Source organism: Strix uralensis, chromosome 1 (genome assembly GCF_047716275.1).
Source record: "Strix uralensis isolate ZFMK-TIS-50842 chromosome 1, bStrUra1, whole genome shotgun sequence".
Taxonomy (NCBI): domain Eukaryota; kingdom Metazoa; phylum Chordata; class Aves; order Strigiformes; family Strigidae; genus Strix; species Strix uralensis.
Window position 1 is genome coordinate 48214267 of NC_133972.1, and position 23969 is coordinate 48238235.

General features: G+C 39.4%; 1 protein-coding gene across 3 annotated transcripts in view; it reads right to left on the reverse strand.

Moving 5' to 3' along the window:
• Positions 1–398: 398 nt before the first annotated feature.
• Positions 399–23969, reverse strand: part of ITGA8 (integrin subunit alpha 8) — a 114740-nt gene continuing 91169 nt past the window's right edge. For 2 of the 3 annotated variants that reach the window (XM_074865064.1, XM_074865070.1), the window contains 3 exons: positions 12512–12613; positions 4093–4215; positions 399–2842 (listed from right to left, as the gene is read on the reverse strand). In XM_074865064.1, coding sequence (XP_074721165.1) covers positions 2756–2842; positions 4093–4215; positions 12512–12613 — 312 coding nt within the window. In that variant the 3' untranslated portion in view covers positions 399–2755. Of the gene's footprint in view, positions 2843–4092; positions 4216–12053; positions 12282–12511; positions 12614–23969 lie in introns of those variants that run through there. The other variant, XM_074865076.1, reaches the window with a different exon arrangement.

Consider the following 23969-nt stretch of genomic DNA (forward strand, 5'->3'; position numbering starts at 1 on the left):
AGCTATCCACAAATGCTGGGACCAAAGACTACAGTCCTTGACAGCACGCGGCTCCAGACATTTCCATGGGGGAAGTTTAATCTACAAGGATGTAGAAATATAAAACAAAGTATTGCTCAAAGTAACTGTTTGTCAGATCATGTGCCTCTAATTTGGTTTCCAGTGACATTACACAGCTGCAGCCAATGGATTCCAGCCAGGCCCAGCAGTCACTGAGGTTCTTTTTGGTTTAAATTTAGTATCTGAACATGTTTTGCCCATCATTAAAATGGAGAGTAATTGCTCAAAAGTGAACCATAGATGTTACAACTGCAAAGAACTTATTAGGTCACCTAGTCCTATCCTCAGAGCAATGCAGGATTGAAAACACATTGCAACAAATACTGAACAGAACTGTGTTTGTTTTAGTTTTTTCCTATTTTTTTTCTTTATTGTAATCATTAATCAGTATATTCAAAAGTTTAAAAAACAACCACAAATGCCAGTGTAAACATGCTTCAGGTATATAAGTAATATAAACTATTGCACATACAAAAGTCCTATGTTCAGTATCTCCTTATGGTGCTATTTCATCAGAGTTGTGCTGATGATGTGACTGTAATGAGCTAGCTGATCTTATTTCAGAAGCTGCTACACACAATTCTGTATTTACAAAAGCTCGAAGCTCAGTCTTTTTCATGGGAGGATGGTTTTGCCTGGAATGTATGGGATACAGAGGTGTGCAAAGATGGGACAGGCTTGATTTGTGGTGGTATTTTTCAGCTGATCTCTCTAATCTACAAGAGGTCAGCTCAAACCCATTTGGGGGAACTGTTAATGGTTTTCTTGGGGACTGGGAAGTGGTCAGGCCTCTCCATCCTCAGAAGCACCTCCATCTTCTGAGGCATGTCTCTCCTCCTCTCATTAAGTCTCACGGGCACACTGCATCTGATAAGCTAAAGACTCCATACAGGTCTTGCAAATTTGCCTTAGATATGAAGATGGAACACACCTGCTCAAGTTTCCTAGTTCCTGCTTGTTTCACAGGTCAGTCTGTGCAAGAAATGGTAAAACTGTAAAATCTCCTGTCAGACTGACAGAAGTGACAATGTCTCATGGCTAGTCCCGTCCTGTAGTCTTAGGAAGAGGAAAGGCAGGTATCTAAAGGGAGCCAAGAAGTGACACAATGGATGAGGCTGTTTCCCAATTAAAAAGCTGGGATGGACTGTAAAGAAAAGGAGCTCAGGAGAAGAAAAGTGTGGTCTGTTTCAGAGAATGAAAAATCCCTCCTGAAGTATACAATATAGCTAATTTCACACTCACAGGCAGCACTGGAAGACTCAAGCTTTCAGGCACAAATTTGCACAGATCAGAGCTTAAAGCCCCTGCTGAGATAAGGACCATTTTCTGACAGAAGAGAAAGAATGAAGCCTTCTCTTCTTCAGAATCCTCAACCCAGAAAAAACAAAAATCCTACATGTATATTTTTACTCTTTACCTCAAAATATCTCTCCTTCTTTTTGTTCATGCTTGGCTGGCTGGCATTCTATTTTTCTGCACAAATACAAATCCTGCCCACCTTCCCTGAAAGACTTTGCTTAAGAAATAATTATATTCAGCTCTAAACTTTGCTGAAATCAACACTTTAAATAAGACACCAGCTTATAGATTGTAAAATTAAAAAAAAAGGCAATGATTTCTTTAGGTGAACAGTGTTAGGGTGTACGACACAAATTAAACAGAAGACACAATGGCAGTAGCCATTCCATTTCCAAGGGGCCATTTCAACAAAGTAACAGGGCAATGGCAAAGAAAATTTTCCCTAGCCCAAAACCTCCAAGTCTTCTCAATATCACTAGTGTGGCTGTGATCATTTAAATCAGTGTTTCACAAATGACTGTATCCTCTGTCAGCCATCAGCAAATGCAAGGAGAGGGTAACTCATCCCCTGTGCTATACTGTGCATGGATTTAGTTATCTGGGTGTGATACTGCCAGCTCTGAGTTGAAAGAGATAGAACATCTATTTGTTTATCGTTTCATCTTGTGAAACGTTGCGTGAATCTTCTGCTTTGCAAAATACCTTGTAGCCAAGAAAGATGTATTCAGTTGTGTACAATGGGTTTACTTCTCTATTTACATGCAAGGCAAGTACATGATTTCTATTTTTTTACTTTCTTCTCTCAAAATCTAAGTTGATGCTTATATCAGATACTTATCCTGAAAAGGTGGAAAAATAAATAATTCTGCCCCATCTATAAAGTTCTTTATAGACTACCTTTGTTTTTCAGAAGTACTTTCACAGTACTGATATATTGCTTGTCTCCCTGAGCCATAATTTCATAAAAGTTCTTATTCTTAGGGAGGTGTCAAAGGTATTCTGTATGATACAGTAGCGTTTAGAAGTTTTGGCCTGGTCCATTTTCTAGACCATACAGTAATGCAGGTGTTCTCTCCTTGGGAGATTTGGGCTTGTTCTGGAAGCATCTCAGTATACCACATGTGTTCGAAAGCATCTGCTGAAACGTAGACTGACTGGAATATGGGATAAACGTTCTGTTCAGTGGTTGAGTATGTTTGTAAGGCAGTGATAAAGCTGCTTTCTTTGGCAAGGATGGCCATCATGTGGCATGTTCTCAGAACGTTGCATAGATCAGATTACAACACCATGTCACTTGCAGGTACAAAGGAAGACTGGTGGAAGGAATCTTTCATTTAATCCTCATCATGTTTCTAGTCTCAGGCAGGATTCTGACTTTAACTGTCACTCTCTTCCTCTATGCATCAGTAGTCTTGTTATTTGTCAGTTGTTCCCTGTCAGCCATGTCATCTTGAGGAGGTCTAGCTCTGTCAAAGAAGCCACACTGTGGGAAACAATCAACAGAAACAAAGGCGTCATGGTAAGACAACCACAGGAAGACTCAGCTGCAGTTTGATTCTTCACTCAGTCAACCTGAAAGGTCGGATACAATCTATCACAGGCTGATAGACTGTGAAAAACCTTGTTTATTTCTGTGCAAATCTTTCCCTAAGAAAAATTATAGTTTTAGGTGCAAGGCATTGAATTTCAAAGTATAGCTTTAAAAATTCAAATTACTGAAAGATGTTTTTGTAGAAGATGTAAAGTTGGTCTGAATGCTGATACTGACTGATTCTAATGAGAAAACTGCTAATTTCAGTTCAGCAAGACACTCATTCATAAAAGATATTTAGATTGACGAATAGTAACAGAGGTGGAATATGTGTTGGGAAATGTGCACAGCACAGTGTTGTGACCTAGACTAAAGATCACTAAAGATGAGATTCTTCTCACCTAATTTTGCGTCAAAGTTACCCTTTTGGTCAAAAGGTTGAAAGGTATGGAGGCTTCACAAGAGGTCAAAGGAAAGTATCACTAAATGATAATCCTCTCATCCTCCCATGTTTTACACATAGTTTTTTTCTGTTGTTAACTGACTAGGTGAATCTGAAAAGTTAGCTGGACACCTAACCCATAACCTTTAGGCAGCTAAAGGCAGGTGAGGCATATCCTAACTTAAGAAATGATTTTAATTATTTTTAATGGGAACTGAGAGGATCGCCAAAAGCTATGTTAGCTCCCTGTAATATTGCAGTTTCCAGTAACTTGTCTTAAAACTTGTGAAGGGAGTGTAACAACCAACACAGAACTAGAAAACTTTTAAAATAGAAGATATGAGATACTAATATAAAAGGAAATCTTCTAAAAATTAATTCTCAAAGCTGGGAGTGTTGTTACATGCTGACAAAAACTGGAAATTCCTGAAGTATTCAGAGAAAACAAAGTTAGAGTCACTTCTTTTTGAACCTAAACATCCTGAAAAAGAGGATCATAGGTCTTGGGAAACGGAGCCAAACTCTGTATGCCCATTTATAACCAGACTTTAATAATAAAGGAGGACTTTGAAAACAAGTTCCCTGGATAAAGGTCAGTGACACTAGCATGTCAGAAATGCCAAAACAAAAAAGACACATGTGTATTGTTGCTTTTGCTCCAAACTGTTAAAGATCACAGAATTACAGCCTCTCTTTTTCCGATCTGTTAGTATCTTTCAGGGTTTTTTAAGGCAACAGTAACAGTAACAATGCAACATACCTTCCATAAAGCTAGGGTCAACATAGCTAGTACCAGTAGTCCAAGAAGTATTGCTAGTATTATAACCCATAAAGGGATTACAAAGGAGACATTTGGAGTGGACCAAATGACAGATGTTCTGATCTGAAATGAAAAGAATACATTAGACGAACAAAAATTAAGCAAGTAAAGCAAATCTGACAGTAGAATACAGAGGTTATAAGCATTCACTTCAATAGCATTTTGCAGAATAGAAATATACATTGCTTGGAATTCTTCCGTGTTGGCTTCATCTGCTGCAAGTTCCTTTCCACTTGTTCATGATAATTACTAGAAATGGGATTCTCACATATACAAAAGTCTTGTCATATCAGACATATGAATCATTTTCACTTAATACAGAAAAGCAAAAAATACCCTTCTGTGCAGATGCTTCAAGAAAATTCAAGGAGCAAAGTTCTACTCACATGTATGCTGGTACAGCCTAGGCCAGTATAACCGACTTACACTGAATCACTCTGAAACAATGGTTGACTTTAGCTCAAACTCTTAATTCAAACCACAATAGATACCAGCTACATTATTCTTATTTAATTTTTGCTGACACACCAGTATACACTTTTTTCCTATTATTTGCGTTTTAGCTAAGCAGTCCAAAAATGAAACTCAAGCAGAGTGCATTGTCCTTGTGATAAAGCCTAATGAACAATATGTTACACTCCTTAAAAGAAGCCAAGCATATGGACTATTACATAAATGGGAAATAAGCATGAAACACTCTCATTGTCTGAGGCTCTATAAAGCAGCAGGTGTGTATAACATGAGTTATCAAAGGTTTTAATTGACTTGGCAAACTTCACTCTTTAGACCTTCATCTTGACAAAGAGTAATAATAACCCTTCCGTATTTCTCCTTCTGGGGCCATCCACATAAGTAACCTCCTCCTCACTCTCCCTTCCATACCTTGTACCAAATTTATTCTATGCTCTCAGAGTCCACTTGGAAGGCTCCTCGTCAATCACATTGAATATTTGTTCTCTCCCTGCTGCTCCCAAGTGGGATGGAATGATTTTGACCTTTCCTTATCTGCTCAGCCACAGTATGTCCCTTCAGTTTTAGTTTATTTTGTCAAAGTTTCCTCTTTGTTAGCCTAGGAATTTATTTCTCTCTCGGGTTTTCTGTTGGACCTCTCTCATTTACTCCTAGTCTCCCTTAAAGAGGGTAAGTATGTGACAGATGAAAGTTATTTCCTTCTTGACAAGATGAAATCAGTTTGCTTTGCAAAAACTCTCAAATGATCTTCCTTTTCAGTGCTTTAGGTTCATCTAGGAAATCTATTCTTCTTAATAAGTTTCTTGGCTGTTGCCCAGTCCCCGATCTGCACTCATTGCAACTTCTCTTTCTACTTGCTTTTTTGCTATTAACTCGCTGGTTGATGCACCTGAAATTTAGCACAATGCTAATTCCTTCATTCATGGAACAACATCCTAAGCTTGAAGGATGGACACAACTCTGTAGTCCAGTTCAAAATTAATTCCATTTTTGTGCCTCTCACCTTTCTCCTTGAAGATGGCAAATTTCAGCCTTTCTGCAACACCTAGCCCTTTCCTCTCTCACTCTTTCTCACGATCAGCATACTTTCCTAGACTTTTCATTCTGCAAGCACGAGCACATCTGTCTCCCAGCTACTGTCATGATTAGTTGAAAGATACTTTGGAATAGTCCTTTCCACTTACTTCATCTGTGTGGCCAGTTGTCCCCTACTCTGGCACGGGCTTAGAAAGATGGCAGTCCAGTGAGATCTACTGATGCATATATTTTTTATAGCATCCCTCACTGTTACGGGACACAGATCATAGTTGAAATTAGGCACAAACTTTCCATGTGGGATACTGCTTGCCTTCTACCAAAGCTTATGCTGAGGGTTACACAAAAAATTCTGAGACATTGCCCAGTCCTTCTGGGGTTAGCACTTTAACATTGATTGGCATCCTGAAGATTAAGTGCTTGCAGTGCTGGCCGTACCGTCGTTGATCTAAAAACACATTCAGCTAATATACTTCTCTGCTGCAGCTGTAAATAGTTATTACTCTAAAAGACTTCAAAAAGATAGCATATACAAAGAATCAATGTTAGTCAATTAAAGCAAGAAAAAATTATTTCAAGGCAAACAGAATTAGTAAAAAAACCCATGAAATCCCACCCACAGTGTGACCAAGTGATCAACTATGCCACTGCGGGGATAGCATTCCTTCCCCAGTCTCCTCTTTGAGTTGCTTCTTAACAACTGCAAAACTTCATAGGCTCTCTGTAGCATTAGAGTCAGTAACAGCAGTGCTCGTTTAGTACGGACAAAATGTTTTTGAATGGCTTTCCTTGTGTCTCAGAGTGGTACTGTATCTGGCATTAAAATGCAAGGGCAGAGAAAATGAGAAAAAGGTCATCTGAACTGTCTGCAGAGATTCCTTCCAGAGAAAAGACAGTTAAGGAATAAGATGAATGCAAGTAAAAGGCTTATGTGGCCATGGAAATCAGAGGGGATGCAGTCATGATGGGCTGCACGAAGCCTGTAGCAAGCAGTGAGCTCAGCTGTCCAAGGAAGAAATCATTTCCTTTCTACTGCTTAAAGATCCTCGTGCATGCTGCCCTGAGACAAGCCTTGAAGACCTGATCACATATAGCACAAGAGTTGGGAAGTGCTGACAAATATTCAACGGGCCCCAAGACAGCACAAACTGAGATTGATTAAAAAAACCCAACTCATCCACACTGTGCGTTTCCTCTGTTGGCAAACTCTGTGGTACTACATGCAAGAAGTTATAATTTTTTAATTATTATTTGAAAAGGATCTGATGCTATCAACGTACAGTGTAAGTACCTTACTTATGTAAGTCTGAGCTTCACTACAGTTTCTATTCTAACACTATCACTTATCTGAGCATGTTGCTGTGGACCTGGAGCAGTAAAGTGATAGACCACTCACCAAAATCATCTTAACAAATATTTGTAAAACAACAGCAAAAAGTAAACCCAAGCAGTGCTTTCTGCCCTTTCAAGTTTGACAAAATGACTGACTCCATTTTAGAGTAAGATAAAACCTGAGGGAAGACCCATTTGCTTGCAAAAATTTGATTTAGCTATTTCTGGTACTGATAGCTTGAGCCAAATTCCTAGGCGGGACAATGTGAGGGAGATAAATGCAACAGGAAATGGAGTCTGCATCACTGCTCCGGGCTGGACTGTACATTGGCAAAACAGAACAAAAAGACTCTGGCAAGCTGCTGGTCAGCTATGGATGGGTTGATAGAGGGACAGTCTACTGAAATTGTACATCCTGAATATGGAAATTATCAGAGTGGGCAAGTACTTCTGTAGGAAGGATTTTTTATTTACAGATTCCTTAAGATAGTATTTGACTGAACCACATCTGTCTCTATGGGCACCAAGTCCACTTTCATCCAATCTAAGGCAACTACTTCAGAACCACAGGTGCTCTGGGACAGGGGTGAACTTACCTGCTGCCTGGTGTTGTCCAGGATCTGAATAGCTCATAGGGCTGCCTACTGATTGCACAGGAGCACAGCAACTAGACTCTTAGCTAATGCACTCCAGCACTCCAGTTCACTGTTCAAAATTAGCTGGGGTCAATCCAGACCTCAAAGCATGTTTGAGATCCTGCTGAAATCAGTGGAGACAGTCCACTTCATTAGGGATGGTGGATTTCATTAGGCTTTGGATAAAGCCAGGAGTAGTGTATGCAACTACAAGTACCTATGTAGCAATTCTGTGTCCACATTTGTGCACCACTTCCTAGATGTTTGCTACATTTGCATGTTGTGTTTTCTCTCCTCTTAGGCTGTGAAAACAATACGGCAACCTAGCTCTTCTTGTGAAACCTATAGAGCACCTATCAGCATGGATCCGGAGAAGGACATCTGGGTCTTCCTGAGGAAAAACTGTAACCAATTATGAGTGGTGTAGCAGTGTTCAGCCTTGCTTATACTGCATGGGTTCATAATCCTCTCTCCCTTCTTCCTTCTGTCATTCTGCCTTTACAGACAGTAGAGTGCAGTTTACAGTGTAATTTCAGTAGCTCAGCTGAAGCCTGACAAATGTTGAAATATAAACAAGAAACTGTAATCTTATAGAAGTGCAGAGCATCGTGTTTATAATCCTTAGATTATCAGCAATGAGTAAAACAGAGCAGAAATTAGGTCTATCCTGTATCAAGCAGAATCCTGCTACAAAGCTGCCACATCTCTTGCAGCAAGAGTGTGGCCAATGGCTAATGAAATATTTGCCTGCTAAAATCTTAAAACCATCTTGTCGCACCCACACCCATTTCCCATGAATCCTTCTTTGTCTTAGGTTTTTGAAAGCAAGGGAAGGGTTGTGCTAAGTGCTTGAGATGTATTTCCTGAGCAGGAGATTATATGTAGTCGTCAGTCTCACTCCTGCCTGTGTGCATTACCAGTAGAATATAACACCCCTGGGCTGCCGCTTTTTATACAAAGACTTGCAGGGCTGCTAATGCAATTCCTGGGGAGCAGTTTGACACTGCAAGTCCTGAACACCCACAGAGCTGAGGCAGAAGCTGGAGGGGAAGAAAGAAACAAAGCATCCCTTCAGTTTTGCCTGCCTTGTTTCACCATTTCCACAGAAGACTGTCCCTCCTCCACCCCATGCTGTCCACAACAGTTTTACATATGATTTTGATTTAAGACAAGTTTGCATTATTCAACTTGGATTTCTGTTCTTCTCCATGTGGTAGGTTTAGTACTGCAGGATCAGAGCCAGGGAACATTTTTTGGGGGGATTTATCTGTTTTCATCTAAGGTGGCCAATATGAAGAAGTGGAATTTTTACACAAGTGTTGCATGTTGGCACTGTACTTCAGATGTATGTTGGCTTTCCTCTCCGTTCGGGACTAGAAGACTTTCTTATACTGAACACTGAAAACAGTGGTTGCTTCTCTGTCAGGCTGGTGAAAAGCACACCTGATAGACTTGAGAGGACCCATCTGACTTCTGGCCTTTCACACTGCTGAATGTCTCACACCTCTTGTATGCAAAGGGGTGACAAGGAATGCCATCTGCCAGCCAGACAGCTATGGACAGAGCCTTCGTCTGCTATTGGAAATAAAATCCAAGCTGGTCTTAGCACAGAAGCTGTCTGATAGTCTTCAGAATCGCTGTTGTAGTTCCATGAAAGTCCACTTGTTGCTCATGAAAGTATTTCCATAGGGAGGCTTTTATTTTTCTTTTTTTAAACGTGACGCAGTTAAGCACATTGTAAATAGATAAAAGACATATTAGGGCTTTTGCCACTGATTTTTGTACAGTTTGGACTTTTCTCCTGATTTGGGTGCTACTCAGTGTAGCTTCAAAATTGTCTTTGATTCCACTGGAAGGCAGCACAACTCAGAGAAGCATATGTAGTAAGCTGCCAGTTTACCCCTCTTGTCCTTTAAAAGACACAATTTAAGAAATAAAAATAATTTATCCATAATTTAATGTGCTACTTTAAGAAATAGTAGCTAAATTTATTATTTTCTAATGCTACCACTTTTACTGCCCATGATGACCTTCCTCTAATTGTTAGTCATTTTGCTTACAGGGACTGAGAAACAGGAACTCTTTAGTGCTTTGACATGTTCCCATCCTTTGCAGTATGATGTTTTTGTATGCTCTGAAAAAATGCTCAAAATAGAATGTAATAGCTCCCTTGAGCTTGGAGTCATAATTAATATTGACATTTATGTTTACATTTTACAAATGTTTGTGACAATATATTTCATTAGGAATATAAGCACATTTAAAATGAAAGTACTGTCACTGTGTAATAGCTAAAAAAAGTTATAAGCCTTAGTCTGAAATCAATTTTACTCACTGTAGGACACTGGTCAAGCAGTTTAGGCTAAAGACATCCCCCTCTGAAGATGTTATCAAACATTTAAGAAAAGCAATCTTATTTTATTAAACTCAAAACCTGGCTCAAGAATCGTAAATTAAAATGGAACAAATTACTGCTTATTCTAACTCTGTACTTTTTATAATAAAATGTACTTTCACCTTGCACATGAAATTAATCAAGTAGGACAGTAGTATTTACCATAATAATACCTCTAAGAAAAAATGACAACTTTCTCTTGAATGATACAGTTGTTAGCAAGGAAATCCAACCTGTTGTACAATATATAGTTGCAATTCCAAGCCTATCAAAATTAACAGAAATATTTTTATTGATGTCAGTAGACTTTAATTTAAGCTCCACTAAAATCCAAGCTAATTTTATGTTTCATGCCATTTTCACTCTAATGTTTTACTACAAAAGATTCAGATTTTCTCACATTTACATAATTTTTCACACACCTATGTATCATGACCCCTCTGTTCAAGATATAGATCTATATTCCATGATGATGGAAATAAAGACCTCAGTGCTGCAAATATGACCGCATGACTGTGTAGGTTACTGATGTGTATGGGGTTACTCATGCCATTAAAATTAAATGTACTTATCAGCCTGCATAATTGGAACCCAGCACTGTGTAAGTTAAATGAAGAACATATGCGCTGTTCTTTTAGAATATATTATCTTCTCCATATAAACTGTAAAGTGTTAGCTGATTATTAGATACGTACTTTCAACAATTAATTTTAAAATATTAAAATCTTTATTCTACTTTCATCCTTGCATTGTCTGAAAGAAAACCATAAACTTTCAAATAAATCTTTGGAAACCTTTAAAACACAACCAGTGATCTTTTTCAGAAGGAGCAAGAGTATTAAGCATTGCCCAACTTCAAGAAAATATTTCTTCTTGCAAGTGGAACATCAAAAGAGCTTGTGCATATAACACAACAAGCTGTAGAGCTGGCAAGCATCCACTACCATGTCTAGATATGAAACGACATAAAAGCGCTATCATTTTTCAACATTTTACAGTTGCCATTACAGGCATTTTGCTGTAAATCATCTGCAGCAAATAACAACCATTATACTGGCTGGAGTAAGAGAATAAAATGCTTATCTGATCATTTGGTAGATCATCTAACACTTGTTGAGAACAGCAGGCTATCACCTGGGGTAAAGCACTTCAGTCCAGATGAAGGCACCACTATCAACAGAGTTCTGCACAACATGTGTTTCTGGTGTGGAACACATGCTGCAAGAAAATAAAAAGACCTTGAGTGTATCTGTCAGCTTGGAGCCTTTGAACCTTTCTGGATGAATACTGCATTAAGAATCAAATCTCTCTGGTGAAATCATGGGTCTCCTGATGTTAGAGGTTGGAGTCACTGGACATACAGGACCAAGATTTCACCTCGTGTCTTCCCAGAGCAAGTATCAATCAACCATTCAATCTGTGCTTGTTCAAAACAAAACTTTATAGCCTGTATCCTCTAAAATATATTCAAAGTAAGCTGTAAAGTGTATTATTATATTGGTTTTCCATACAAAAATTATTTCGTTCCCTACTACTACATCTCAACAGACTGATATGATTTATTTGCACCATGACTTAACTTGGAAAAGTTTGTACTGAGCTTACCTTTTAAAAGAAGGACTGTAAATGATAAACCTTTATAAAAATGAGAACAATTAGCCTTCAAATCGCAGATTACTCTTATATTAGAATCAAATTTTGCACTTATATTTTACTTATTTCTATCAGTAATGACAAAATAGAGTGAGGTATCAGACACCATAAGAAGCAAATTCCTTTAAATTGCTCCCCAAACTCAATGCTTTGGCACCAGCAAACAATTAAATCAAATTTACGCCTCCAAGATTAATTTTTCATATAATAATCAAGAGCCATACAAATCTTGCTTTGCAAATAAAGCAAGTACTTTGCTATCTATCTCATCTGTAGGGATTACCAGGTAATTTCATATCTTGCACCTGATGTGCTGTGAGATGGAAACCCTAGAGAGGCATGCAGAACTTTCTGAAAATCAGGGTATCAAAGAAGCTTAATACAGATAAAAAAGAAGTTGCCATAGATAATCTGTAAGCTTTTGTGACAGAAATGCTGACTGGGAGAAGAGTGAGATCTCTAAACCTGACAGAAACAAGGTTTTGGATTTTACACAAAAATTTCCTCCAGGTTTTTTTTAACCCCAAACAAGGTAATTAGACACTTGCTTTCACAGTTTTGTTGTTTTCTTCTGGGTGAAAAATCCATCCTGGTTGCAATAAAGCAGTCTGCACATTAACACAGCAAGAAATTATTTAGAAATGGAATTAGTATCATATATCATCAACTTCCACAGAAAGCAATAAAGGTATTTCATTTAGGTATTATTTCAAGAATTTACACTAGAAACACAGGAAAGACTGATCTCAATAATTTCATCTACAAAAACTTTCACAGCTGTGATCAGAATGACCAAATACATGTGCTTCACACAAAGATATCATTTTCAGTTACTTACTGCTACGCTTCCCTCGGGGAGCTTTGCTGGTTGCACTTTATATGGCATGCTCTTAACTTCGAAGGACACATTGGAAGAAAGAGTATAGAGATCATTTTTTCTCTGAAATTATATAGAGAAAGAAATTATTAAAAACCATGTTTATACTTAAAAGTATTATGAGATATAAGCAGAGAAAAAATACAGAGAACTGATTTCCTAAGGCAAAGAGGGTTTCTTTTGGTAAAGGGTACAGTAATCCTGGGATCTGTATGTGTCCACAAGACAAACACATAAACGTAAAGCTGAAACACAAAGACCGCATGTTCAAATGGAGAAGAAGAGTTAGATATGAAGAAAGACACATACAGTTGTTTCTCATATTTATCTGAAATAGGAGACTGGTGAGTTTGAAGCAGGGGGGAGGTTTATGGGGTGTCTATGTTTTAAAACCTTGCTTCTGCTCACTAAGCCCAACAACAAATGCAGGTATCTTGAGATTTCCAGGCCTATGTTGAGACCAGGCTGGTAAAGCTCCCTGATGGCATCAAAGGAATGGCTGTGCCTTCCCATCAAAGAACAATAGGAACAAACATCTTTGTACTTCACTTAGAGTGTGATTGATTTCCTATTGCAGTAGAGCTCCAAAAATCCAGAACAACTCACCTTGCTGTTTTACTACATTGTGCAACTGCAATAAGAATGTATAGCAGTCATTGTTTAACTGGCTGCCTAGTAAAATATTTATAAAGCTCTCATTAAGCACTTCAACAAACCCAAAGATGTGCAGACAAAACAAAATGTATCTCTCTGTCAGTTCTCTGTGTTTCATTTACACTTGCTTGTATTTATAAAATATTATTAGATTAGATTAGATTAGGCATTACCTTCCCTGGTTCAGAATGACTAAAACCTTGACACATCATACAGCTCATGCTGTGGCTTGTAATTAGTGCTTTCACCTCATTTGGAAGCTGGGTAGGCGCTGACATGCTACACCTGACCAATTGTGTGTATCATTGTGCTGTTCTGACCTTGAAAATAATCTCCCACTCTGTGCAAACTGCCTTGAAGTGATAGTTAAGTGCTGGTATGTCCACTGGAAAAATAACCTGCCTAAATCTGTTATGAACTGGCATACATGCTGACACGTGGAAGTGCATGTCCCTTAAAAGAATCTTAATGGTTGCAACATTTACTACAATGAATACAAATATTTTCCATACACATATTTTGAACCCTGTTGAGCTCTTGGCATCAGTGATATCTAACTGGAGTTAGTTTTGAAGGCTAAGGACATCAGGTATCAAGCAAATCTTTCAGCTCACTTTGAATTTGACATTTTTAATTTCACTGAATATTATTTTCTTACAGACAGAAGATCCTGCAGTCGAACTACATCCTATTTTTCCTTGTTTTTATCCCAAGGAAGGATGGCTGAGTGGTTACCATGCTTTTCGGAAGTCAGCAAACCTGTTTCTAATTCCATCTCTGCAACTGATTTCTGGGGTGACGCTACATGCAACTTATCTTGTATATCCCATCCCAAGTAAAGTTGGGGTAATGATATGGATCTCCTTTGAAAGTGCTTTGATATGCTCTGAAAAGCATTAGATAGTTATGTGCTAATACGTCCACTGGAATCCAGAGGGGTAGGAATTATCACTATCATTATATCTCTTTACATTAGATTCCTTGAGGTAAACAATTTTAATCTTTTGTATAAGAATATTTTTGAAACCCTTAATAATTTTTGCTACCTGTCTCAATCCCTTCCGAAATGTGATGACCAGAATTCAACACAGTATTTTGACTACTGATTTACAGAAAGACAGAGCCTTGTAAGTAAAGCCATCTTTCATTCTGGCACTAGCTTCTTACAGTCCAGTGTATTTGGAACATCACTGTCACTTCCTAAATCCCCTTCTACAAAACTCTCCTTCCTTTTCGCACATTTAGGAGTTCTGCTCCACTGAAAACACTTGGTTCCAATGTGATTACTCCACATCTTTTCCTCCCTGCTAGGTGGTGTTTTTCTCTGGTATTTCCGGTTGCATCAAAGGTATAAACCCTCTCTAAGAATTGGTTCTTCCTTTTCAGATGTTTTGAGGAGCAAAGACTGAGGTAAGAAGACCCCATGATAATTTGGGCTACTGTTTCTTTCCTTCACTAATGGGGAAAGGTTTGTTTGTGGAAATGACCTGAAATAATCATAACCTAAACCTGGGAGTCAACTTGGATGCAACTGGATGACCATGGCCCAACTCAAAGTTTTCACAGAACGGCTGAGGTTAGAAGGCACCTCTGGAGATTGTCTACTTCAACCACATGCTCAGAGCAGGGTCAACAGAGCAGTATGCTCAGGGCCTTGTCCACTTGGGTTTTGTATATCTCCAAGAATGGAGACTCCACAAACTCTAGGAGCAGACCATTCCAGTGTTTGACTACCCTCACATTAAAAATTTTTTTCGTATGTTTAAATGGGATTTTGTGTATTTCAATTTGAACTTCTTGCCTCTTGTCCTGTTACTGGATATCACCGAGAAGAGCCTGGTTCTGTCTCCTTCACCTCCTCCTATCAGATGTTGATAAGATCCCACCTGAGCCTGCTCTTCTCCCAACTGAACGGTCCCATCACTTTCAGCTTCTCCTTGTTATATCAGATCCTCCAAGCCCTTAATCATCGTTGTGGCCCTTGGCTGGACTTGGTCCACTATGTCCCTGTGTCACTTGTCCCAGGCAGCCCAGGACAGTACACAGCACTCCAGATCTGTCTTACCAGTGCTGAGTAGAGAGGAAGAGTCACCTCCCTCAACCTACTGGCAACGCTATTCCTAACACAGTCCAAGAAGCTGTCAAATTTCTTTGCTGCAAGGGCATGCACAGTGGGCTCGTTGTCCACCAGGACTCTGAGATCTTTTGCTAGAACACTGCCTTCCAGCTGGCTGGCCCCGAGCCTGTACCGGTGCATAGGGTTATTCCTCCTGTGGTACAGGACTTTGCATTTCCCTTTGTCACACTTCACGAAATTTCTGCCAACCCACTTCTCCAGCCTGTCGAGGTCCCTCTGAAGGGCAGTACAACCATCTGGTATATCAACCACTCCTTCCACTTTTTTGTCATCTGCAAACTTGCTGAAAGTGTACTCTGTCCCATTATCCAAGTCATTAATGATGTTAAACAGTATTGGCTCCAGTATTGACCCCTGGGGTACACTATTAGTGATGGATCTCCAGCTGGACTTCATGCTGCTGATGACAACAGTTTAAGTCTGGCAGTTCAGTCAATTTTGAATCCACCTCTCTGTCTACCTATCTTCACTCAACAGTGCCAAAAACCTTGCTAAAGTCAAGATAAAAAACAATGACTGCTCTTCCCTTGTCCACCAAGATGAACCTCATTTATCTCATCACAGAATGCTATCAGGTTGGTCAAGCATGATTTCCTCTTTGTAAATCCACACTGACAACTCCCAATCACCTTCTTGTCCTTCAGATATTTGCAAATGGCTTCCAGGTTTCTTTCCTCCATTACCTCCTTGGGGATTGAAATGAGGCTGACCGGCCTGTAGTTCTCTGGATCCTCCATCCTGAAGACAGGTGTGCTATTTGCTTTCTTCCAGTCCTCAGACGCTTCCCCCAGTCACAATGACCTTTCAAAGATAATTGAGAGGGGTCTCGCATTGACGCTGGCCAGCTCCCTCAGCACTTGTAGGTGTATCGCATCAGGTCCCTTGGACTTTTGTCTGGTCAATTTGTTTAAATGTTCCCCTAATCTGATATTCCTCCACTGAAGATAAATGTTGATTGCTGCAGGTTTTCTCTCTGGTCGCAGAGGCCCCGGGTTACTGTATGCAGACTTTACCAGTAAAGACCAAAGCGAAGGAGGCACTGAGTAACTCAAGTCTTTTCCATGTTCCATTCAGCAGAAGACCCATATTTTCCCTAGCCTTTCTTCTACTGCTGATATACTTACAGAAGCCTCCTTGATGCTCTTTAAGTCCCTTGCTAGGCTCAGCTCCTAGTGGGCTTTTACTTTCCTAACTCTGTCCCTGCATGCTCAGACACCGTCTCTGTATTCCCCACCCAGCCCCTGCACTAGGACAACTGACTCTGCTTCTATCACTTTTATGTTCCTTTCCATGTTGCATTTTATCAGGAGCTCCTTGTTCATCCATGCAGGCCTCCTGCCACCTTTTGTGGATTTCCTGCATGTCAGGATGGACAGTTCTTGAGCTTAAAGGAGGTGATCCTGCAGAATCACTAATTCTCCAGGATCATCTCCCATGGAGTTTTTCCAAGCTGATCCCTGATAAGGCTGCAGGCTGCTCTCCTGAGGTCCAGGGTTGTAGTTCTGGTATTTGCCTTGTCCATTCTGTCTGATTTTAAAAAAACTAGTTTTCACTTCAAATATGTGTTTACTGGTGATATGAAGCCAGTACATTTACTGCCTTCTGGAACTCATTTGGCTATGCCATAATTTTGTTCTTTTAAAATATTGAGAGCAGCTGAACGTTTATTATCAGAACATTTAACCTCTCCTTGGGGCTCATATTAGGAATGAGCAATATGAAGTAAACTACCTCAAATGACTACATAGGGATAGTCAAATCAGCTCCTTAACATAGGTGGCATCTAATGAAAGGGAACTACCTTTTCTATCAACAGTGTTTGAAATGAAAAATTAGACTGATATAATATTGGACTTGCCAAATAAGTACTTTTGATACATTTTTCATGGTGCTGAACATCTATGAGACAGTCTTCAGAAAAATAATTTTTCCTTATCACACTAATTATTTTCCATTTTCAGACTCAAACCATTCTTCGTCTTTTATTCTACAGCACTAGACTTCTCACACAAAGTCCCAGCATGTTTCTGTAGTTGTGCAATGACCTGCATTCAGAAAAAAGCCTGAAAAAAGCGTTATGTATTCTATTCTAAGCAATTCATATTAAGCAGAATTCTGGATATGATTTATATGATTTATAAAAGTATTCTGTAATGGAAGGAGCAGGATATGTTATATTATGAAAGAAGTAGACATTAAACATGCAGCCTGATTGGCTAAGGTATAGTAAAGGCATTAACTCTCCTGAAACATCATATAAATGAAACACAGCATTTGTGGAAAAATAAATCCTTTCACCTACTATACATGACTTATTTAATTTTCAGCTTATATCAGCAATAAGAACATCAGAGGAAGGTACTTCCTGTGGTTTAATGCTTGGCTGGGGTTAATAACCTTGGGTTGTGCCCACAGCTATCAACTCTCCTCAACCCTTCATTAGGCTCCTAGAAATGCTGCATATCTCCATTGCTTTACAGGAATGGAGAATATAAAAGACTAGAGCATCTTTTCCTGCATTCACAGAACTATGTGTTTGTGGCAAAGGGCTTTAAAACAATGACTGTGATCAGCATCAGTTGCAAACAGGATTTTTACTTGTACCAATACCTTGGAGATACAGGCAACTGTCTCTCCTACAGCCTTGTTTATAATTCTCAAGTCATTTGTGAGAAACAGCATTTCTTTACCATACCATTTTTTAAATAGCATTTGGTTAAATATTCAGTGTTTACTGGAAGCAGCAGGACCTGTGGTTTGCAATTCATGCTGAGGACTTCATTATGGCTCAGAGGAAGGGGAAGAAGGAATTTGGTATTTGTGAATGTCAGGGTCTAATGACCAACAGTAGGAAGCCCAGTCCTAGCTACAATGGCCTTCTGAGGTTCCCCTTCTGTTAGAACAAGCAAAGCCTGCTCTTCTGCACATCACTGAGACAGTAGTTTGCCAATATTCTGGTAAGTAGGCAAAACATGGACATCCTCTGGGTTGCTTGGGTGGTAGATCCCTGCTGGTGTTTTTATTAAGGCTTCTCTCTCTACACACTTTTGTTTTACAAATAGATTTTTGAACTGAAGCCTTTGTTTTCTTTAACAGTTGTGAGACACAGATGCATCCAGAAATGAAGGAAAGTGTTCCCAGTAAATATTCAGTGCAGTGTTTCCCTAAGTACAATTGAGACAAACAGAAATAATGTGGGAAGTGCTGGAAAATCATGGACAATTTGAAGGAGAGTACTCCAGCTCCAGTGGAATGATGGTGGTTTCTGCAGGAAGTTCAAGTAAAGACCTGAAGTCTCCCCAAAGCGTGTCTAAAGCATATGGAGGCATCCTAGTCAGAGAGCAGACTAAAATGCAGGGGCAAATCTGGCCCACAGGGAGCTAGACTGAGGGTAGGAGGAACAAAACTTTTAGCAGCTTAAAGAAGTCTGACAGGTCATTGTTCTTCTGCAGGTTTGAAGAGTTTAACTAGTGGAGAGACTCCCCAGAATGACTTTGTTCCATTGTCTCTATGGAGCACAGTTCAACCTCTCTTAGATACTTTTTTTCTGGTTAAGATGCAGCCCAGGGAAGTCACCTTAACTGAAGGGCACATACTTTCTCTATCGCAAGCTGCAAGCTGTGGTGGAATTTCCCCCCCAGAACTTGTCTGTTGCAAAAGGCGTTCAGTGATGTTATAACAATATTGGCCCTGCTTGATTAAAACTTGTTTCCCTTTGTCTGCTGGAGTCTGGCACATTTTAGAGAAAAGAGGGTAAGCAATATGGTGTTACCTTTTAAATATATGCTTTGGGAATTCATTAGCTTGCTTTCTTTGACCCATACCTCCAAAAACCTCAACTACTGCCAATAAATAGAGTAGCTTACATAAATGCTGAGAGTAGAGGTCATACAACTATTTGTTCTTGTATTAATTTGTTAAAAAATGTATGTATGACTGTGCATGGTCAAAAAGTACTCATGCTATTTCTAACAAGAGGGTACGTCCACCCAAACGTATCTGTGACCAAAGACAATACAACTTCTCTGAAAATCAACACATCCTCATCTCTACCATTAACTTCTTACACTTCACATATTATATATTTTACATTCATTTAAACAGGCTATTTTAAATTATAATAGAGACAGATATTTTGTTGTGATTTCAGAACACATATACAGATTTTAATGGTTATCAATTTAAGATGTTTATTTCTTCATACACCTAATGTTACCTATACTTTAGCACATCTAGCAAGTCTCATGTCCTGGTCTTGTTAACATTTTGACATTATCTTAAATAACAATGAATGAAAACAAAACTAGCCCACACCCAAGAAAACCTCCAGCTAGTTCAGCCCAGTGCCAAGGGCTCTTTCTTTCTAGCCTTCATTCCACATAAACAATCAAATTCAATATAATACAGTATTTTTGGCCGCACACAGTTTTCTTTTTTACTTACTTTGTTTTTTCAATAACAACAGTTGTTTGACGTAAAGGCAAATTTCTTTGATGACTCCCTCCTTTGCTTTGAAAACACTAAGCAAGCTTCCCTTGACTGAGATGTTTTCCACTGGACACAGAAAGAGGTTCTGTGCTGAGGGATGCTGAGGGTAGAAACTATTGTTCCTTGGGGTCATAACTGCTCCCACCATAAAGAGGAGAGGGAGAAAAGTGACTGAATACAGGAGCCTATATGAGAGCTAGATCTCTCACCTGTCTTGGACCACCTCCACCAGTTCACCTCTGTTCTGACTTCCAAGCCTCTCCAAATACATGTGCTGCACAGAGAACAGTCTGTGTGGCCCCACTGCACTGGTTATCTCCATTCTGCTTCCAACGGCTTTTGTGCAGCTAAACTGAATCCTTGTCCCAAAAGCATTACCTGGCCTAGAGAATTTCTACCATCTAAAAAGAGTCTCTGAGTTCACCAGTAATAAAATACGGAGATTCTCAACAAAATTTCTCATCAAGGAAGTACCATTAGAGCACGCACTCTAACAGTGATGACAGCTCCAGGTGCTGGGCAATGAAGGCAAAGGAGGATGAGAGGACTGGGAGGACTTCTAGCTGATGGCCCAAAATAACAAGGTTATTTTGAAGGTATTTTAAAACAACAGGCTCTTTCTCATTTTCTATACCCTTCCAGACCTCTTAATTTTTTTTAATGTCCTTGTAGAGGTTCAGCTTCAGCAGAAGGGAACACCATCATTCTATAAAGCAGGGATGTGGGGTTTCTCAAGATGAGGAGGGAATTGAATTCACATCTTCCAGTCATGAATTCTCTGATGCCTAGACTGCCAGCTCTAGCTTCTGCCACTGAATATGGAATAAACAAAGTCCTCTTTAAGTCCGTCAACTAATACTATAGGTACTTCTGAGGCGTTTTTGGATTCTGCCTTCTGAGAGGGTGGGAATATTCCCACTTAATCCTGATTTGGGTGCCTATCCTCCTGATGAAGGATAGCCCTCATGCACCACCTGACGGTTAGTGCAACTCAATTTGTCTGAGGTACCTCATTGTCTCCATATGCTGTATAGGGAGCCTAGGTATTTAGTTTCAGGTTTTGGATACCAGTCTGGGGCCAGGCACTTAAGATGTAGGTGTTGCAGCACTTTTATTACATCAAGCATATATTTCCACTTTTAGGCATCTAAAAGGAAACAGGAGCAATGCATGTTCAGAAACCCTGAAAAAACAAGTATTTAACAGAGAAGCCAAAAAATGGCTTTGTATACTAAGGGAGCACCCAATTACAGTGTGGCTGCCATGTATCTGTTGCTTTTCAGCTTTCTCTGATTAAAACTAGATTTTTCTCCCTTCTAGCTATTAAAGTTCATACAGTCAGGGGTGCCAAATTCAAATATCTGGATCTGTCTAAAAGTCAAGAGGGAAATAATACAATTGTATTCAATAACATTAAAAGAAAATAAAATAAACTTCAAACCTCTTGGGAACCTCACACACCCTCTGTGGCTTTTTACATTAGTGCCTCCCCAAGCTCTCCCAGAAGGAGTTTTTTATCATTGTGAGGAACTTTCAATATAGGCTGAAATAACAGTCAAGAATGAGCTGAGTTTCACTTTCCACAGTGCTGTAAGTGTCCAAAGTGCTTGGGGTCTGGAAGGATGTCACAAATCAGACAGATGGTACAGACTCATAATTTAGAAACACATTTTCAAAACAGATGTTTTACCAGCCAACTCCCGAGTCTTATATTAAAAAGTTCAATTAAAAGAGTTCAAAGAACACTGGGCAAGATCCGCTTGGATCTCCCTCTGGTGACTCAGAAATACCACGATTAGACAAATGAAGACATAATAGAGTCCTAACAGAACACAACGTAACATAACCATGTAAGATTGTTTCTCTTTTGCATGAATCAGGCTATTATTTGCTTGATCAGCAAGTCTGAATCCGAAAGTCAGCTTTACTAGAGGGTTCATATTTGCGGCCAGGCTTTGAAGTTAATCCAAAAAAGTCTGTGATTCTTCTTTGCCTTTGCTCAGTGTCTGTCTCTATCTTTTGTTGGCTCATTGGGAAATTTGGGGTGCTTTATTTACTGAAACATGTCTAATTATTGCATGTTATTTAACTGTTATTTGTTATGGGAGTTTGGGTTTTAAGGTGACAGATTACAACTGTCAAGAGGCAAAGGGGTCAGCTGTTGTCAGTAAAACTAAGTGGAAGCGGAAGGAGTCACTCAATACACGACTGATCTTTTGTGGCAACAAAAATGTACAGGCTGATCCATATAACTTCGATGAGATACATGAGTTACTTCATCCTAGCATTAATCAATCACTTTCAAATTCTTCTCAGGTTTGCATTAGCATATCTATGAGAAGAAAATACATAATGACAGTGTGTTCTCAGCTTTAATGAGCACAAGCAATTTCTTCTGCAAATCATCATGTCTTCAGTTAGATTATAACACAGTTGAGGAATGTTGTATGTCACTATTATCCTGCTTTCTTTGGCATATTACGGTTTTGTACATGAATTGCATGTGCAAAAGAGTTTGGGATGTTGCTGTAGAGACAGCAACTTTTCCTCTAATTTTCTTTACAAAATCATGACTGTGGGGTTGAGTCTGGCCCTTGAACAGTCCTTCCTGGTGCAGTATCAGCATATCCTGATTATTTTGACTGTATTTTAATCCTCAGTTTGAATCTGCAGATTTCAGCCTAGCTAACAGCAGTTGTTTTTTAGGTATACTTTAGTTTACTTCTGGAATAACCTTAGGAACTGAAGTTTACAGGCTCACTAAGAGCAGATTATGCCCTTTTTAGGAAACTAATTACGCTCTACAGTCTTTTAGGGTGATGGCTGTATAACTGTTAAATGCGGCTGTGAAAAAGGGAACTGTTTTGAGGTGAGTGGGAGGAAGGCAACCAGATTCCATCACACTATTTGCTCTCTCTCTCTTCTCAATATCTAAATTTGCATGTGAAGCAGAGGTTGTGTTATTCTAGCAGCTTCTCAGATATAAATGGGAGGATGCAACAGTTCTCTGGGGACCACCTTTTTCTATTTAGAAAAAAATCCTGTTGCAAGTTACTATCTGAAGGAAACAGAAATGTTTCCTAAGGATACAGATATCAGGTAAAATCACAGCCCATAAAATGCCTTGTTTGATAGCAACAGTATAAAAGGACAGTGGAGTAAGCAAAAGATGTACTTGTAGGAGTGTTTGCCATGAGGTCTCTGCACCCAGAAATGGCTCATCCTTGCCCCTGCCCACAGGTTGGTGTAAGTTTCCACCTCTGCCTTGAGCTCACAGTGAAGGGAGATGCAGGCATAGCAAGCAGGATTTATTAAGGAGCAAGGAGGAGCTGAAGGGACTGCAGCACTGGCATTGCCGTGTGTGTGTGTGTGTCTACATACCCATATCCCAAGGCACAGCTTTGACCCCTCTCCACCATCCAGAACAGAAGGAGGGCAGAGAAGGTTTTTCAAATCAGCTCTGAAGATACGTCTCTGTCTTGTCACTGGCTACAGTTAGGCAACCACCTTTGGCTAACTTTCAGATGACTAAAATTAGGTAAGATGAGTCCCACTGCTCCTGCATTAAACATGCCACTGAATTTCATGCAGTTATCCTTGTTCTGAACCTAAGTCAGGCTAACCAAGCTTATAGAAAAAGATTCTGTCTTTATTAAGAGTCACTAGGAAAAGGAGATTTCATGTCTTCTGTAGCTAGTTTGTTCCAACTGTTACACATCTTCTGTCACAACCAAAAACTCAGAGAAACACTTTGTTTCTCATTAAATTTGTTTAGCTTTAATCTCTTACAGTTATTTCTTGTTACATACTAAGCTGGATTTAGAAAAACTTTTATGAGGCTAATTCCCACTAAAATAGCTGTAAATAGCCTAGAAAATTGGCATCTAAGGATCTGTGCAAGGGGTTTCATTTATGTCTTTGTTTTTTTTCACAAATCCTTGGTTTTGGCCCTTACAGAGTTAATTAGACTTCACCACCAGAATGATGAACAGAAAGACTTGACTGGATCTGGAATATGTCAGGTCCAGTTCCCAGTAAGGTAGCTAGCTAAGGGAGCTAAGCTTTATCTTTTTCTTGGTGAAGAAGACAGAGAAGGTTCACTGCAATATTGCTTGCACACTGCAGTGGTCAAAATTATCA